At 39.0% G+C, this 20,441-nt stretch overlaps 1 protein-coding gene across 6 annotated transcripts in view; it reads left to right on the forward strand.

Annotated features, from left to right (window-relative positions):
• Nucleotides 1–20,441, forward strand: part of tenm3 (teneurin transmembrane protein 3) — an 824,111-nt gene that overhangs the window by 756,791 nt on the left and 46,879 nt on the right. For all 6 annotated transcript variants that reach the window (XM_038714618.1, XM_038714620.1, XM_038714619.1 and 3 more), the window contains 5 exons: nucleotides 110–242; nucleotides 494–622; nucleotides 6,638–6,769; nucleotides 7,066–7,201; nucleotides 14,468–14,611. In XM_038714618.1, the coding sequence (XP_038570546.1) occupies nucleotides 110–242; nucleotides 494–622; nucleotides 6,638–6,769; nucleotides 7,066–7,201; nucleotides 14,468–14,611 (674 nt within the window). The remainder of the gene's footprint in view (nucleotides 1–109; nucleotides 243–493; nucleotides 623–6,637; nucleotides 6,770–7,065; nucleotides 7,202–14,467; nucleotides 14,612–20,441) is intronic.

Here is a 20,441-nt window from a genome sequence, read left to right on the forward strand (position 1 = left end):
ACGATCAGTTGACCATAGGCAATTCTTGACCATTCTGATTTGACTACGTGTGTTTTCTAGCACTTACTGTACATATTTATTGTTTTTGTTTGTGATTGATGTGGTGCAGGTTCGATCTCCTGGCCAACGGTGGGGCGTCCCTAACTCTGAGTTTTGAGCGTGCTCCATTCCTCAATCAGTATAGAACTGTGTGGGTGCCATGGAACGTCTTCTATGTGATGGACACACTCGTCATGAAGAAGGTGAGCGGCGGTGTCGCTGCTGTTTGTCTAGACGGGGTCATGATCTGATGCCTGGCAGTTAGGAAAAGGCACTGCCCCACAGGAACTACACTTATGTTCCAGTTATATTAAAACACCAGCTTCATTTTTGCCTGGTTGTTTTTCATGACATAGACACTGTGTGACTGACTTACTCCAGACGATGTGACTAATTCAAGTCATTGTTTTCCAATAACACAATAACTGTGCCATGTTATCTCCGGCTGTTTCAGGAGGAGAATGACATTCCTAGCTGTGACCTGAGTGGCTTCATCAGACCCAGCCCTGTCATTGTTGCTTCCCCTCTGTCTACATTTTACAGAAGTTCACCTGAGGATGGCCCCATCATACCTGAAACACAGGTAATTAATACCCCAGAGGAGGCCTTTTAGTGAATAGGCAGCAGTGGAGAACAAAGTAAAAAGTAACAAAAGTAATAATTGACTGGAAAAAAATCCAGGGCGGACTTTTTGTCCCAGGACATTCCTGTGTACAAGAAGTCTATTTTGATTTTTACATTTTGAGTCAAATGTTGAATAAGAATCTTGTCAAGCCGTCAAGCCAAATTCCTTAGTATTTGTAGGCATCAACAAGAGTAATATGGTTGCCATTTAATGGGAGAATAATTAGAGCCACTGGTGGAGGTGGAGAATACCATGTGCATTTAAAACTAAGGAGTGATAATTGGAAAGCGTTAAAGGCTTGTCAGTATTTTTGTATACTGAATATCTTTTGCTTTTGGGCTGTTGAAAATGTCAACATGAAACAGTTTAATTAGTTAACTATCCAGTAAATAATCAGCAGATTAGTAGGTAATGAAAAGAATCGTTACTTGCAGCCCTAATTTTGTAAAATCCAGTTTTAGAAAAAAAAAAAAAAAAAGACAATTTGTATGAAGATTGTAAAAGATTATCAACACTAGGACTATATATATTATATACATATATTACATATTTTTGTATTACAAATTCATTTTCATAATTTTATAATAAAATCTGAAAAATCCTACTCACACTTTTCATTTAAGATCATTATCTTGTATCATTACAATTTGCATACTGTAATGATACAAACGAGTAAGGCCAATGAAATACATTATTGAAATAAACTCCCTTTTTGCTTAAAACAGGAAAAGGTTCTTAGTTGTTAGCAGTAATGTATTTAACAGGCTTGGTTCTGGACAGGAATACACAGGAGACAAACACACACATATTTGCATTTGTGCCCTACATATTACTATATCACTATTATAGACAAATGCAATATGTAAACTAATAATCCTCAAAGAATTGGAATATTTATTAAATAATCCTAATATCGATGAAGATGGCCGCCCACCCTGAGCCACGGTTCTGCTCGCCTAGTGCTGCTCTTGGTAGGAACTGTTGGGCTTCTGTAAATAACATCACAGAGTACGGTCTAGACATGCTCTTTTATGAAAAGCGCTGTGAGATAACTGCTGTTGTGATTTGGCGCTATATAAATAAAATTGAATTGAATTGAATGTTAAAAATCCAAACAAGGAATAGTGTGTGACCCCCTTCACAAATGGCCTCTAATGAAGCTATTACAAATCAGATTTTCACATTAATGAGCTACAATTGTAATTATAATTTTTTTATATAATGTTTGTTTGCAAATGATAAATAAATCTACCTTGTGGTAGTTAGTTGTGCCTCGTTCTGAACAAAACACATAGCACGAAATATTGACTTCAAACACTCATCTCTTCACAAGCTGATGTAAATGCTCTGTACGTGTATAATCGCTTTTACTCTACATTCAAGTGCTAAGGTTCCAACTGCTCATCAGAAACAGAAAAGAACATTCACACATCAGTTCGGGGAAACCCGCTATTCCTGCTGAGCCACAGCTGCCCCGGTGATGTGAACTATCGCTCATTCACATGTGCTTTAAGTGACCTTCAGATAATGCAAGATGGCAAAAAAAGGTTTAAAAAGGTGGAAGAGAACCCTTGGGTTCCAGTTAAGGACCTGTCTAAATATCTCAGCCACTGAGCTTGCAATTTATGTTTCAGCAATAAGAAAAATACACTTTAAAATTGGTGCTTATGTAAATCAAAATAAATTGATGACATTGCACGTCTGAAATTGGCAACCTGGATGTTCTGTTATGTTAGTGACCATTACTTTACTGGAGAAAATGAAAGAAAAAAGTTATATTTTGTTGCAGAAACACTTGAAACACTTGATTCTGTGACATGAACTGAAGAAAGCCATTCATTAAAAAAATACTCTTCTGAAATATCAGTAATTAAACCGTATGGGGAAATTGGCTAAAATCCTCCTGGCCAATGTGGGGATGTGATCAACACCTGCAGGAAATATTCGGTTGAGGTCACAAGAGTTCACTTTCTTTTCCCGGCCTCACTTTGAATATTCAAGCAGATAATTCAGTAAATACACCAAAACATGCATTTTCTTTTCAAGTTATTGTTTCAGGCAGATGTAGCTTGTCCATTATTGTGACTTTGAAGAAAATCAGCCCACATTTTATGGCTGTTCTGCAAAAATGCAGGCAAATCCAAGGGGTTTAGTTACTGTTTCTTGGCACTGTGCTTTCCACAGCCGAGGAGCTGTGCTCTGGAGTAGTTGTTTTTATAGGAAACTGTATGTGTGTGTGGTATATGCACACACACACACATGCACACACATACCTAGCCCCACCCTGTGTCTTGCCACTGATGTGTTCTGCCTGTACGCCTAATAACACGTTTCTCTTGGCAGGCAACTGAGACTCATCGTGGAGGAATGTTGTAATTGCGTACACATATTACATATGTGTTATCTTTGTGTGGTTTGTGTACGTGTGTGTTTTGTGTAAGAGAAAGGGAAGGAAAGAGAAAGAAAGAGGTATATTGACTTTGTGCGTGCAAGAAAGACTGAGAGAGCAGAATACAAAGGGAAGCAGGGGTGTGTGTGTGTGTGTGTGTGGTTCTTTATCGTCACATTGCATTACCAGTCCACAGAGGAAATGAAACAGATGATAGAACTCCATGTGTGTATATTTTTACAACCCTGAACCAGAGCTCCGTAATTATTTTTTATTTGACAAGCGTCTGTATGTGTCTGTCTATTGGTGATAAAGGGAGAGTGTGTGCACAAAGGAAAGCGTGTGACGTGTATGTGAGGTAAGTGTGTGTGTGTGTGTGTGTGTGTGTGTGTGTGTGTGTGTGTGTGTGTGTGTGTGTGTGTGTGTGTGTGTGTGTGTGTGTGTGTGTGTGTGTGTGTGTGTAGATCAAAAGCAGGCAAATGGAAAGCTGCTACTTAGCTTTTGGTGGAGCTGAGTCCATTAGAGAGGAGGGCAGTGAAAAGGGCAGTCTTAAAGAGGATGTAATGGATCTGTAATGAACACTAAATGCCTGTCTAATGAAAAGGCAATAGTGCAAAAATATAACGCTGGAATGGTCCACGTGGATGATTCCCTGAGGAGCTTTTTTTCCCTAAATATTTCTTGCCCATCTCCTTTTTTGCTGGAGTCGACCTCTTCATCAAAGGTCTCGGTTGTTTTCTTAACTGCTGGCCCTTTTGTTAAGACTAGATGTCTAAAATGTCAACATTAATCTCTAACCAAGTCTGGGAGTTTATTTAATATTTAATCTTTGCGGGTTTTTTAAATTTGAATTTATGTATTTTCATTCTAAACCATCTGCAGAACAAACAAACCTTCAGCCAGAGAGGACGAATTTACCTATAAAATTGAAAACTAACAAAGAACAATCTCCATGCAGAAGAAAACCAGGACCAGAACGTCAACACAAGACTTTGTTGCTGTGAGGCAATGGTGCCACCAATGACACAGTGCAACCCTTTTGGTTGTTAATAAAACAATAGCGGAAATGCTGGATCAGCATTCATCCTAAAAAGACCATTCCCAACTTTACCAAGTCTTAATAACACCAGTGCCTTTCTCACATTAATTCAGCGTTTTAATATCTTTCAGCTAGAAACTCTATTCAAACCTTAAAGTGCTCCACATTGTTTAATGAAATATGATGTTTAATAATTAAGTGCAGAGTGGCTTGACTCTGAGGAGAGCAGACATTCTGCACAAAGCTAAACTGATGTTGGTAAAGTTGTGCTCCACACAGACACAGAGTCTTTGCATGCTAACTAACTCATTACACATATCACATACATATACTTCAATTTGGCATTAAGGGTTCAGTGTATAAGATTTAGTGGCAGCTAGTGGTAAGACTGTGAATTACCCCCCCCACCCCACATCAAAGAGCGTTGGATAGCTACGGTGGCTGCCACAGCACAAAAGGTGTCTCTTCTGAGAGAGCAGAGAGTGGCCAGAGAAGAAATTAGGTTTCTTTAGGTATATTTGTTAAGAAATTATTTTTACTTAATTATTCAGTAAACTATCGCGACTTGAACACTGACAGATAACATGATGAATGAAAGTGTGAAACACTGTCACTGTTTCTGCACCACAGTCCGTTATAAACCACATAATAGATAAAGTTTATATAAACATTGACAAACACGTTCATTCTCTCTGTGATTATGGACCCTCGCCAAAACTGCCCGCCAGCAATAACATCTGGCCCGCTGCCAGATTATGGTGCTTTGACAGCGGCAACAAATAAAGTTTCTCACATAATCACTTCCTCTTTAGTGGCCTACAAAATAAAAGCGCGAGAACGTTTTTTTTTGCAAGAAGACGTGATTCCCCTAAATGTCCTCTGCCTGGAGATACTGGGGAACTGAAAAAAGCGTCTGTAGGTTCATGGATGCGGATCGAACATCGGAACACACACGTGATCTAATGGGAGCATGAGAAACAGTAGCTTCATAATAATTTTGTAGAAGAGGGAAAAAATATTCTCCCGATGTGGGACAACCTTCTAGTCCTGCGCTTTACCAACTGAGCAAACTAAACTCTGTAACATTTAGTTCTAATGTCATGCAAACTCTCCTTTTCACACACACATTTGTTTTAGTACATTTTAGTTAGATTTCATCTGGCGGGTTTTGCTTTTGTTTGTCTGTTAATAAATGCTTGTGGATGTACATGCTGGTTCTTTTATGTTGCAAACAAGTGAATATATATCGCCTCTCTTTTCAATTTTCTCTTCTTTAAGAGTGGTGCCCACGATAATAGTAAGTTAAATTATATTATTAATTATTAAATTATTGTAATAATAGTTGTACTATACTGTACTATAGTAAAACTATTGATGCCATTTAAACTCCAGTTCCCAACACCAGCAATCCAGTTTAGCGTCAGCCTTTCAGCCAGCATTCACGCTGTAATTTCTTCAGAAATTGTTGCTCTAGTTCTGACTACTTCTTCCCCATACTTCAGCTACAAAAACAATTCAAATGTAAAAATGTTATGCTTCTTAAAGACATTTAAGTTTCTATTTGACTTTTCCCATTCCTGCCAGTTTTACTTTTCAGCTACAGGTTTTTAAGGAGCGTAGTGCAATACATTTGAGCTTTCAGATTTTTCTGGCAATTCATTTTTGCATTTCCAGCAATGCTTTCAAAGTAATTTCAGCTGCCAGTGTGTGTTTAGCAATTTAGTTAATCTGTCTTGTTTTAGTCTTCAGTCAATTCATGTCAACTTACTGCTTTTACAGGACTATAGTTTAGCTACCAGCCTTTCTAGCAACATATTTCAGCTCTCAGTTTCTTTAGCTGATGCACTTCAGCGTTCACTGCCAGTTTTACATTTCAGCAGCGCAGTCGATGCGTTTGAGCTTTCAGACTTTTCAGTCACATTTCTGCATTTATATCAGTGATTTTGATTTTGAAGTAATTTCAGCTGTCAGCATTTGTACGCGTTTTCTGTAGGAAATGCAAATTCTAGTTTATATTATATGTCTTACTTGGAATCACATGACTGCACAAAAGTTTTCTAGATCTATTTTCTATTTCATTTCTATTAGTAATAATAACATTGTACTCAAGAAGTTAACGACGTTACTAATATATATATATATATATATATATATATATATATATATATATATATATATCATTATATCTATGTGATGCCGCAGTGATGATATAGTATTCTTAATTATTTTGTTGGATATATAAAATCAGGCATTGTTGTAATATAATAATAATAATAATTTATAAATAAGGCTTTTTGCCTTTAGTGAAGAGACAGGAAGGGGAGATAACATAAATAAAAAGGGCCTGGAAATCAATCCCCGGGCCGCTGCAGTAAAGACGGTTATTGTTCTGCTGAGCATTCACACTGCAAACACTGCTCATGGCCAGATGAAGCTGTGTGCCAATTAGCATCCCATTCCCCATAAATAACATGCTTCTCATACCCATCTGGACAGTGAAACGTGTTTGTGCTGAAGTATTTTCTGTCATTGTATCCCTCTCAAGGTTTTACAGGAAGAAACCTCAATACCAGGCAGTGACCTAAACCTGGTCTACCTGAGCTCCAGAGCTGCGGGATATAAACCGGTCCTCAAAGTCACCATGACACAGTCATCAATACCTTTCAACCTGATGAAGGTAAGATATGAAATATGATATCATTCAGATTTCCTCAAATGCCACTATGATATAATATGATATATTAGCGCAGAAGCCATCAGCATCAGCGCCCCAAGTCAGTGGACACATGACCTGCTCTACCATTACAGGGGTACTACTATAAGGGGTTAAGTGTCTTACTCAGGGACACATTGGTGGATGTGTCACAGTGGGGGGCCCCACACCAAAGGCATGTGTCTTCTCTGCGCCACCCACCCCTCTTAAACTGTCTATGCTAGTGACCTATGTGCCTGTGTGTGGTGCTTTTTCTCCAGGTTCACCTGATGGTAGCGGTGGTGGGTCGCCTTTTCCAGAAATGGTTCCCTGCCCAACCTAACCTATCATACACCTTTATCTGGGACAAAACAGACGCCTATGGCCAACGCGTGTATGGACTATCTGAGGCAGTTGGTGAGTTTACATTACAGTACAGGTGATCAACGCATGTGACACAGAACAAGACGATGTAGCCGCAAGCGGCAATGATCGCGATCCAAGCAAGTCATGAGAAATGCAACATTTGACATTTTCAGAGGAGAAGATCAGATGTAGATAATTTAAGAAATTAAGGTCATGAAAGAATTTGGACTTGAAGCCAAGCCTTTTTAGAGATAATTTTAGAAACGCAAACTTGATTTTTACAGCATCACCTTGAGATCAGAGAGTGTCATTATATGTACCGACTACTGGGTGAAATGTTCAACCAAACACAAACAGTTTGTGTTTCCAAGTTTTAAGGTTTATGCTGCAGAAACATTTTTTAGCAGAGAAAAATAAGAGGAAAGTGTCAAGGGATCCAAATAAAACAGAGAACCCAGACTCTGAGCACTCCCATTGTGAGCAAGTCTGACTTGGTCACGTGGGGATTTGAACCCTGGAACTTCAGATCTCATGCGTAGGCGACTCAGTGACTGAGCTACTGTTGAGAAGCTGTTTCCACACACCTTCTCACAAGTTGAGGTAGTGACGTCAGATGTGCCATACCTGGACATTTTTGTCAGTTTAGACTTATTTTAGTGACATTTCATCCAACTCTGAGCAAAAAAGAAAATGTTGTGCACACTGTACAAGATACTGAACATCACTGTAGACTCCGATCTAAAAACCCTTTGAAACACTTGATATCAGCCATCTGGAGAATGTCTGTGTCGACTTTGGTAGCGTTTAAACGAAGACTTGTGGAGATATAGATGTTAATTGATTTTGCACATTCTGACTGACTTCAGGATTGAGCGTAGGCAAATATTTGTCACACATCAGTAGATGTGCTGAAAAAATGTCAGCTCTCTAAGATATATGGGTGATTTTCTTAGATTTTTTTGAAGTTTGGAATGTGAAATGTATAAAAAATTTACATTTGTTGTAATAAGCCACACCCACTTTAAGCAATCATTACCTAATTGTATGCATCAACTAAGCAGTGACCCTAGATCGCACAAACCAAATTTGGTACGAATCAATGCAGTGAATTATGAGGTATAAACTTAACCCTAGTGGAATAATATTCTAGGACTGCTCAGCAAAGCTCAGATCGAACAGACGCTCCCAAGTTTGGTTACAATAGCTTAAGCTAATTTTGATTTCCAAGCGTTTTTGTAAAATTGTAAAAAACTATTAAATTATCACAAATGTCAAAAATTGATCATCTAAATGTTTATTCGTAACATAATGTTGAGACGTTCCTCTTATATTCGATGCATCTCCACAGCTGAATTATAACCGCAGCTATTAAAATTTCACATGATCATTAACAACAATGCACAACTAATGATTTTCACTCGCACACTGTGCAAGCTCATCAACGCTCAACAAGCTTCCTCTCCTCATTCATCAAACGACATGTACGTGACAGGTGCTCTTATAAGAGCAGATCGGACAAGAGGAAGAGTTTAAACAGTTTATTAAGACAGTCAGTGAAATGTGCAAGAAGAGGGGATTATCCAGAGAGAGGCTGGCTGGCGGGCTTAAAGAAAGGTAGATCCAAACACATACGGGAAGCAAACAGCTCAGGCAGGCAGAAACTGGCAGGCCGCAAAAGGGGAAAAAACGAGGAAAGGAAAGCAGCAGCCTACTCAATACTTCACAACAATCAAGCAGCGACTGGATGTGTCTGCTCCTTTAGTACTGCGGGAGATTGGATGCGGAGCAGGTGTGGTGACGACCTCAGAGCCAGGTGTGTGAGAAGCCAGGAGGGACTGATACTGATTGAAGTTTAGAAAGAATGAAGCGTACATCAGTCAGGAATGTGATTAATTTATTGACATTTTAGATTTGTTTCCAGGGAGATATTATTGAGTTTGTATAGTGACTTTTTTAATGTAAACATTACTGTTATTAATAAAGGCTGCTATATCTAGAGCGTGTATGCTTCTGCTCTGGAGCGTTGGTTGTGTGTGTCTGTAAGATGCAATGAAGCACATGAACAGTGGAGGCAACAGTATGTCAGGAGGGAAGGTAAGGTTGGTAGCACACTCTGAAAAACATGGCAGAAAGCTTTGAATTGAAACTGATAGAACTCATTGTAAGTTATGCAAAAAGATAATGTGGTGTCGGCCGGGGATAATTCCGCCATGATCTGCCCCTTAATGTCCCACAAGAACACAAAAGGTCTGCAGGCAAGTATATGATTGATGCTGCTCACATCGCAGCTGCGTGTCTGTGCATATATGTCAAAAGCAAGTACATCACAAGGCTTACAGCGCTGTGATTGTGAAGTAGGGGGTTGGTGTGCTCCCATAACTGAAAGTAATATTGTTGAGACAGCTATCGGCGGTGAACCATTTACTAAGATATTTCTCACTTGTTTACATTATTATTCTTATGAACAGCTGACTCATTGTAAATGATAAGACTTGAATGAATTGAGATTCCTACCGTGAATTTAAGAGAATCTGTGTGAATCAGTTTAACTCTTACCCTTTCTGTGACCCAGGAGTGGAAGTAACAAGCCACTTTGCTAATCATAAGGAATCATAGTGATAATAGATGTACAAGTGTATGACGATGGTGGAGATAAAATATAAACAACGGTTAATTTGCACCAAGTCATCAAAATATGTCCTGGTCTGCACTGCTTATTAAAGTCTGACAAGTGTTCACAGTAACTGTGGAGAGGAGGGATTTTCCTATAGTGCTGACTTCTCCTGAACATACATAAAGCTGCAGACAGCTTCAGCTTTGTTCAAATAGGTTTTGCAGAAAGGCTTTGACAGGAAAATGGCTCGGACATAATGGGCATGTTAACTCCTCTGACACCTTTTATGAGGGACAAGTCCAGCAGACATACTCCTCAGTGAGTTATTACTTATTGTAGCCCGGCTTAATGGGTTGAACATAAAGACGATTTACTGCTATATTTTGTAACACTTCTGAAATTGGTGCTCATGAGATATAATAAGGTAGCATAACCACAAGAATATTTGGAGCGCATGTCTGGCAACTGTTAAAATCTATACAAACATAGAGGCGCTCACCTTAATATTTTACTGAAGATACGTAACTGTATCATCAGCACATTTTTTATTCCTCATTATGGCTCAGAATTCTAGAGAAATCAAGTAATTTACAATTGTTGTAAAAGTTTTAAGGTAACTGTGTTGACAGCAATAATGTTCTCAGCCAAAGTTACATTTGAAGGTTTAAGTTAGATTTCCGACTGTTTTAATTGTAAAGCAGAAACAGGTACAGTATATTCTTCTGCAAAACAAAGAGTGCAGGCTAGTTTGCAGGGCTGGAATGGCCATCTGGCAATTCTGGTAAATGCCAGAGTGGCCGGATCATTTGTTTTGAGGTGAGCTGGTCAGATTGATAATAATATCAGTGTTTCCCACACATAAGCTTTACTTGGGCGGGCCACTCAGGTACATTAACGGCCGCCCAAGTATAAATTGGCAACCCATTTAAGCATTTTAGCAGAGAAACGCTGATAGATATGTTTCGTTAGAAGACGCAGACAGTGGATATTTTACAAGAACGGACCACGAACACTGAACACACCCGTGAGGATGTAACTGGGTACAACGTTGGTTTCGGCTGAAAACGGGATCGCAGGAGGAAATCACGTGTGTTGTGTCATTTTGCCCACTACTGATGGAGAAAGTCAACAGGGAGAGAGAAAAAGAAAGAGGCAGGGCAAGCCGCTGTGGGAATATTAGAACCGAAGGCAAAGAGAGCAGATTCAAGTAGGCTAGTGAGTAAACACTAAAGTAGCATTAAAAAGGTAATTCTGCGGGAAACACTGAATATATATATAACTAAATTGTTTTTACAGGACATAAGGTTTTATCACCTGCACAATTTTATTTTATTTTATATAATATTATTAATAGCCTATGAAAAATAATAATATTAACAATAAATATAAAGCATTTGGCCCAGTTGGCAACAGCTGGCCTGGTGCTGAGATCCTGGGCTGACCAACTTGACTAGGTTTTTTAAATTAGGACCTTCAGTCCTTTCTGCTTCTGCCATTTACCAGACTTAGATGTTTTTATTCATGTGTTTTCCAATGTTGGGAGCAGTGTGTGAGAAAACATTTTCTGCAGTGCACAGCCAGAGACCTGGTCTTCTAGTAGCAGTGCTGGGAGGAAAGATGCTTCTGTAGGCCTAGCAGAGACAGGGAGGAAGGTGGTAGAGGTGGGAAGAAAATAGAGACACACAAATGTTCGGTCTGTAATTAACTCTGCTGTAGAGAAAGACAGTAACAGCAGACAGACAGAGAGCAGAAAGACTCTACAACATACTCGGATGGACAGCCGTTGTTTTAACTCTATGTGTAAATTTGTTATAAGCATGTGCTCTTTATGCTCTTATAATATTATTTCACCATCTGTACACAAACGTAGTAGTGAATGTGTGTTGGTGAGTGGGGATGCGTGGTAATGTGGGCTGGTGTGCCTACAGTGCCAGGGCTGAATTAGCAAACAAAGTAGTGGAAATGATCTGATGTCTGAAGTCTGGGGAAAAAAGGCAATCCGCCACAGATAACAGTTTAATCCCTATGTTCCTAAATTTCAGATTTTGGACAATTTTAGACGTTAGAATTCAGGCTATCATGGGCTTACATAGGCCTATTATTTCTGATAAGCCAATTTCCACAATGAGGCTCTCTTGTGGAAAATGTATGGCTTTCTGAGTAGTCGGTCAGTAACTAAGAGTCATTGTAATATAAACTGGAACAAAGCTCTTTCAGATAGAGTCTGGCAACATGAACGAATGGCCCAACAGTGATTAATAACAGATACAGCAAGATAGATAGTCTATGCCAAGGGAGGCAAGGAAACGTATCTGCTGTCTGTGGTCCTTGGAAGCATTACGTCAGGCTAACTCAAACAAACCTTGGCGATTACAGCAATGCATTAAGTGATACTGACAAATAATCATGCTGTCAAAGTGATAATGGTAGACCTGGATATCTGCACATGAGGGTGTATGATAAATAAAGAAGTAAAAAGACAAAGAAATAAAGGGAAGGCATTGATTTTATTCAAATAGATATCGGGATTGATCAGCTGACACTGATATTGTTTTAAGAAGTTTTGTTCAGTCAAATCCAAACCTGAAAGCGGCTCTAACATTTTCTTATCTTGACACTATCAGATAATTATCACCTGAATCTCAGCTTTAGGAAGCTTTGTACTGAGTTTTCAGCGCATGGTTTAGCTGTCTGGCACGTTTTGGTTCAGTCGTTTTCTGACGCAGCCAGCAGCTTGTTTTTAGTGAAAAGCTCTAAAAACCCACTTGTACTACTATCTCAGCACCCAACAGCAGACACACAGTTAGCAACAAGCTGCTGAACACAGTGGAGCATTCAGCAATTCCCTCAGAAGTCTGTAGAGAGCTAAAATAGAGTGAATATTGGACCCAAACACAAATGAATGCTAACGAAGCTCCATAACTGCTGTTCGCTAACAAGTTCACCATATAAGCTTAAAGAGGTGATGATGTCAATGCTGTGTTCACACCTTATTTCTGCTACCTCCAGGTGGCCAAGAAAACAGAATTATCTTTTATATCTCTCTTTTATATCAGCGTTTGATTAAAAGTAAACTTAGTTTAGACCAGAACACACCTATTCTCCTCAGTCAGCTCATTACTTGCTATTAGGGTATTTTTCATATTTTAAATTGCCTTATAATTACCCAGTTAATATTTGGTAATAATTGGTAATAATTGGTAATAAATGGTAATAAATGGTAATAACTGGTAATAAATGGTAATAACTGGTAATAAATGGTAATAACTGGTAATAAATGGTAACAACTGGTAATAAATGTTAATAATTAGTCATAATTGGTCATAATTGGTAATAAGTGGTAATAAATGGTAATAAGTGGTAATAAATGGTAATAATTGGTAATAAGTGGTCATAATTGGTAATAAGTGGTAATAATTGGTAATAAATGGTAATAACTGGTAATAAATGGTAACAACTGGTAATAAATGTTAATAATTAGTCATAATTGGTCATAATTGGTAATAAGTGGTCATAATTGGTAATAAGTGGTCATAATTGGTAATAAGTGGTAATAAATGGTAATAAGTGGTAATAAATGGTAATAATTGGTAATAAGTGGTCATAATTGGTAATAAGTGGTAATAAATGGTAATAAGTGGTAATAAATGGTAATAATTGGTAATAAGTGGTCATAATTGGTAATAAGTGGTAATAATTGGTAATAAATGGTAATAACTGGTAATAAATGGTAATAACTGGTAATAAATGGTAACAACTGGTAATAAATGTTAATAATTAGTCATAATTGGTCATAATTGGTAATAAGTGGTCATAATTGGTAATAAGTGGTCATAATTGGTAATAAGTGGTAATAAATGGTAATAATTGGTAATAAGTGGTCATAATTGGTAATAAGTGGTAATAATTGGTAATGACTGGCAATAAATGGTAATAATTGGTAATAAATGGTAATAATTGGTAATAAATGGTAATAATTGGTAATAATGCACCTGCATGACGCTGGTAGGCAGCTAAAAGATGGCTTCAGCTGGCACTTTTTGTGAACGTAATTTTGAAGGCTGCCATTGTCCCAAAGGAATACATTGCAGCCACTCCAGCTGATTTGCGGCTGCTGGCTGAAGCCATGTACTGCATGGATTCCAGAAGTTTTTGTACTTACTAGTCATTTCAACCCCAAAATATGTGTTTAAAAGTACCAAAATTACCCTTCACGGTTGAGGTAGGGTAATGGTTGGGGTTAGACAAGTAGTTGTGATGGTTAAGGTAAAATAAGGGGCTAGCCGCTAGATGGTTCAGCAACCAGGCTTCATTTGGCTCTACATTTTTGGATTTGTCAGAGTCAGGCACTGCCAAGATGCAACTGGCAGAGCCGCTCACACTGAGCGTCACGACTATAGTCGAGTCTATAGTTGTACCTCATGGAGACTGGTAGACAGCCCTAACAAGTAGATTCTCAGTGCAAAGAAGAAAGCTTGAAGTGTGTGTGTGTGTTGGGCCAGAGAATGAAGGGCATCAATGAACCTGCAACTGGAGTCAGTGGATGTTATGAAAGCAGCAGACAGATGGAGGTTAACGCTGTGTTTTCAAACCTGTTGTCCGTTTGCTGTGGTGTGAATCACTGAAACGTTCCTGTTCTCATGTTCAAACCAAACCAAAGGAAAGAGCTGAATAACTGGCCTCTCCCTGTCTGTGTCTCGTAGTGTCGGTGGGGTTTGAATACGAGTCCTGCCTGGACCTCATCCTGTGGGAGAAGAGAACGGCTATTTTACAGGGCTACGAGCTGGATGCTTCCAACATGGGAGGATGGACGCTGGATAAACATCACATCCTGGACCTACAAAATGGTACGTGTCATAACATGACAAAACCACATCCTGTACCTAGATCCTGCATTTCATACCGCAGCTATATACAGTGTTGTTTATGAGTTGTATATTTTTATTTGTCATGCAACACAAGGTTGTATAACCAAAAGAAAGATTGTAGTCCCTTCATGCTACACACATATATCATACATACACACATTTATTGACATTATTATTATTATTAATTTACCTAAAACTAACTAACTTGATTTAAAGTTTCTATGTCTTATTATTATTTTTTATTATTGTAGTTTAGTTTATTATTGTTAACAAGAACAAGCAAAAACTCAACTTTTGGTTAAAAAAAATACCTGATATCTAAAGGTGATATCCACAAAATTGAAAAAGTTATGTTACAGAAAAACTCAGCCTGGACTTGTTTAACCGACGCTTCTCAATGTGCTGCATGCATTTTTACATGAATGTAAAGCTGAGTGGAGTGCCGTGGGAAAACAGACTTGTTATATTAATAATAATAAGGTTATAATAAGCTGGTTCATAAAGGATGCATTACTGTTACTCCGGCGCTGCTTACAGAATCACCTACATCGGTCGCCTGTACCTGAATGAAACGAGATTGATTTCCATTCAGATAGCCCACCTTTTAAAAACTGGTTCATATAAGAATAGATACATATGTTAAAAAAAAAAAAAAAAGCATTTTGCAGCTTTAAAGGCACTTTGATTTTATAAACCCCCTCCCCCCTCTCCTTATTCCCCTTCCTTGTTGTCCTCTATCTGTCACCCCATCCATCACATTGCTATTCATTCCTCTCTGCCTGCAGCACTCTTGGGTTTTCAGCACCTTGTCACCCGATTGTGTTTGCGTGTGGGTGTGTGTGCGTTTAAAATGCATGTGTGATTTGTGATTTTCTGTCTATATTTGTAATGGTCTCTGGGTGTGATTTTGTGTCTTCAAGGGAGAGTACGCCAACGCACAATGTGTGTTTGACCCTTTGAGATTAAAACACCCTTTATGGACAATATCTTGTCTGTGTGTGTGTGTGTGTGTGTGTGTGTGTGTGTGTGTGTGTGTGTGTGTGTGTGTGTGTTTGAGAGCGAGCGAGACCGTCAAACACTCCTGCTGTGTTTTCTATGCTGTTTGTCTTGTAGCTCCACTAATGATGTGGATGGGACGTTGTGTTAGATTTGGAAATAACATGCCTGTACAGTGAGTGTTGACTTCTAACGTTCTGGCAGTAAGACACTCTTCAGTCATTTCATTCTTTCATGTTTTCTTGTTTTGACTGGGAAGACCAGCTACCTTTCTATTTACTGAATGTCTCATATTCAACTTTGTGCTTAATCTTTATATTCATCTGTAGATAGTAGGGTAGTATGACAGCTGTAAGGCGTGTCCAGCAATTTTTAAATCAGATGGTCTGAAGGGATTGCTATCTGACTGCAAGACAGTAGTTATCATAATCAGTGCTGTGTGGAGAACACATGAGTAGTGTTATGGCCACAGCAGATTGCTATCTTAAACACAACCACACTACTCACTATCCTCCTAACATAAATAAACATTATTACAGGAGACAGTGGTAATACTAAATGTATAATTAGAACTTTTTATTCTTCCATTTTGAAAAATCCTCTAATTTAGGAAGCTATGACTGCTTTGTTAAAATAGTCACACAACTGTATTTTTATCCATGCTTTCAAGGTACAAGATTATTTATTTCTCATTATACAGCACAAGGTTGTGTAATGAAACACAATTTGTTAGGGCTGGACGATATGGCCAAAAATGTTATCGCGATAAAAAACGCTTCATATGTTTCGATATCAAAGTATCAAATCGTTTCTTTAAAGGCTGACTTTTTGCCTCTGAGTGAGAGCTGAAGAAGCCTGATTGTGGTTCAATACTTAGTTGTGGTTCAAATTGTGGTTTAAACTTTTCTTTATGGTCAGAACACTTGATGCCAAACAGTGGATCACTTCACAGATCTGAGGTAGAACATTCAAAACAATAATGCAATAAAGCAAATATGCATGAGTAAAATTAAGTAAAAGCTTTTTTCAGTCCTTCTTCCTCAACAAAATAAACATCTTAATAGAAAAATTAAGTCCTAATTTGTGTATGATTCAAGTGAATAAACACATTTATTGAATATTTATTGAACATTTGTTATATTGTTATAGTTTTATTGTCCAGCCCTAAAATTTGTAGTCCTTTCAAGCTACAGCTAAGTGTATATTAAAAATGGTAACATAACAAAAAAACAAAATATGCAGTTATTTAGATATATATTCATATATACACACACATAAACACCAAGAACATTCCGCAGTGCATTTTTTGAATTTGCATCTGAGAGAATGTAAACAGCAGCAACGACATGATAATGCACAATAAAAAGTCTGACAGTTGGCAGAGTCCATCTTGACTGTGTTTGAGCACCAAGCATCATCGATGTCCACCTCCTCTCATCTTTCCGGTAGTCTTGCGCTGACAGCTCGAAACACGGACCACCTGCCGAGCGCTTGATCGGGGACGTTGATGGGGTCAGTCTCTGATTTTTGTTGCTTGGCCAACATGAGACCCACTTTGTACAGACCTTTAGGAGCAGCCTGAAATCCAAACTGGGCCATCACGGCTCCTTTTCCGGCTCTCTCCCCTGAGAGTTCACCGCACCCATCGTGGTGCCTGCTCCGGTAGTTTGGGCAGAGTGGATTGTGGTCCGCTGCTCTTATTCCAGAAACCCTGTCTTCCTTTTCCAATGACTGATTTCTGTCATAGGCAAAACGTGTTTCGGCAATAAAGCTGGAAAAAACAGATGAAAAAAACCCAGCGTGTGCCGTCATTGCGATGGAATCGTCTGTTGATCTGTTGGCTCGGTATGCAAATTATAGGGGATCCAACGTGTCAGGAAGAATAGAGCAGATGTGAGTTCTGACCAACTGCATGACTTCATGGCCATAGGGCGATAGTCATTCAGGCAGGTGATGGAGGGTATCTTTGGTACAGGGACAATGGGGGTCTGTTTGAAGCAAGTGATCACTGCAGACTGGTTCAGTGAGAGGTTCAACATAGAGGTGAATACCAACGCAAGCTGGTCGCTGGACCTCCTGAGGAAATGGCCTAGAATGCCATCCGGCCGTGGGGTGACTTTTGCGGGTTCACCATAGGAAAGCACTTCGGTCATGCTTGAGATCCAGGTCCTCAGCTAGCCTCACAGAAGGAATGATGTTGGTTTCCTCAAAAATGTGCATAGAAAAAGTGTTGAGCTCGACAGGGACAGAGGCAGCCGGCTGGGCATCAGTACTCTCAAGTAGGAGCTAACAAAGTCGCTCAATACGACGTTCTGAGAACTACGATCGATCCCAGTTCTTGCAGTGTGGACACAGGAAAAAGGGGGCTGTTCCTCCAACTGTTCTTATAACTATGAAAAGTTATAAGCCGCAATGCACGATACACGCTATCGGAGTGTATCAAGGAAATTGACAACTGAATGTCTGTTATATATATTGTCACAGTTGTCTCTGGAACGTCACGCAGTTCAGAAATCTCATCCATTAGCTACTCCAAAATGCAGCTGCTAAAGTTTTAAAAGAAATACATATGACGCCTGTGCCGAGGTCAGGTTAAATGAGGTTCAGTTGTGTTTACTTATGTCTGATTTATTTATTTATGTGGTAGCTCACGCTCTGTGCAGCACGTTGTGCTTCCACCTGGATGGAAATGCGCTATATAAATAATGTTGCTTTGCTAGGAGAACTGCTCACTTTGTTATGAGTCAGAACATTGTTCTATTTCTTTTGATTGAGAAAATGGAATAAACAGCAGAACCTCTTATAAAGCCGGTTACTTTTGGAATTGAGTTTTGTTTTTTATGGTATAACAAGAGTTTTGCTTTTATCTTTGTTCATGTAGTTGTGTCAAATCAAAGGGAGTGATGATTCATTTTGAACAACAAACTATGAATTTGATTACACAATAATTTTCCTTTTCATCAATCATCTTTTGTTTAAAGCTGATTTTCATAAAAAGAAATGCTTGTAATGGTAATATAATATTTTAGGAAATAAACAAAACACCACAAACGTCTGAGAATATGGTTAATTATTTACATATTGTTTCCATTATTAAGCATAGAATTTGACTTTTCTGTTTAGCAACACTGACTTTTAAAGCACTCAACCTTTTTTGTGCGTAACCACGAAAACAGATCCGAGGTTGAGACTTACTGTGCTTCAGTAATCTACATCATGTTATACCAGAATGTAGATATTTATTGTGGGAAAGAGAGGAACCAACAAATAAAAACAAAGACAGAAAGAAAAAGAGAGAAACAGAATATTATGAGAGACCACGAATACAAAAAAAAACATAAGGGAAGAAAAGAGAATGACGGAGAAAAAGAGACACAAACTGCATTTGTGTGCACAGACTTGTCCACACCTTTACACACAGACGGACACACACACACCTGGTGCTGTGTGATCGGTGAGCACTGCTGAACAACTCAGATAAGACTGGATGAAAGAGAGAGAGATTGTGTGTGTGGAGGGATTTCAGGGGCACAGGGTTGACAGAGATGATCTGCTTTCTTTTGCATGCATTGTGAGTGTGTGTGTGTGTGTGTGTGTGTGTGTGTGTGTGTGTGTGTGTGTGTGTGTGCACGCCCATGTTTGTCTGTGTATTCACACATCTCTGACTCTGGGAGTGTAAGAGTGTAAGCTGCCTGGTAAAGCAGCTCAGCCACAGTTGGAGTGCTTTAGCTTAGTGCTCTGCTCCAGAGAACATGCTTATTTTCCAGGACATCAAACCAAATCAAAATTGCTGAACTTTAAACAACTTTACATTTATGTGGGGGCTCTCTGACCACAAATCCAAATGTAAGTGTTTGTAGTTGAGTTTTTTAACAATGGATCTACTCTTTCCTTACATCTAATTACTCAACTAAATGCAAGTAACCTGTGACCTGCAGGTAACTGAATCAGTAGTTCACCTGCTCCCTCTGTACCATGTATTATCAAAGGTAGCCTTAGCTTCACCAGAACTAGTCTTCTCCTCCATCCTTAACTAATTCACACTGACGCTGCCTTGATATGTGTATTCAAGGGTTAAGCTTTATGGCTCCTTAATACAAAGCAACATACACTTGTGACCTTTGACCAGCTCCCATATCTTGGCAGCCTTCTCTCCTCCAAAGCCAGCACTGACACTGAAATAGACCGTCGTGTCAGTTGTGCCAGCCTGGCCTTCTGAAGATTAAGAAAACCTTCAGGCCAGAACAAAAATGTCGGTGTACAAAGCGGCAGTGCTGCCCAGCCTACGGCATGGGTCAGAAACATGGGCAGCATATAGCAGGCACAAGAAGGCACTCGATGCATACCAACAGTGATTCTTCAGGAAGATCTTTTTGATTAGCGGGGAGGATAAGCGCACCAACGTTAGCGTACTCGCAAAGGTCAACTTATTCCCAACAAATGCGGCTCCAGGACTGGCTTCTACGCCCACCTGAAGACCCGTAAGGACCCAGAAGGAGGACGGTCATAATCGACCCCCGAGTGGTTCAATGTTCAATCAGGGAGTGATTTTCTCTTCATTTGAATTTTATCCCTGCAGAGTAAAGTCTATACAGTATTTTACACACAGAAATGCAGAGATAAGAGAAAAGTCTAGAACATAAACGTTATTTTATGTAACAGAATGTAGATTTTTTTTGATTTCCTGCTCTAAATCAAATTTGGTTTTCCCATCAATTGTAATGAGACTTCAGCAGCTTATGTCTACATGACAACAATTCACCCAGGATGCAACCTAGATAAGGCAGAATATTAAAACCTTTACCTCCCTACG

The sequence above is a fragment of the Micropterus salmoides genome, unplaced genomic scaffold, assembly GCF_014851395.1.
Source record: "Micropterus salmoides isolate LMB-PRFRI ecotype aquatic unplaced genomic scaffold, ASM1485139v1 Ms_hic_scaffold_12, whole genome shotgun sequence".
In the NCBI taxonomy this organism is placed as follows: Eukaryota; Metazoa; Chordata; class Actinopteri; order Centrarchiformes; family Centrarchidae; genus Micropterus; species Micropterus salmoides.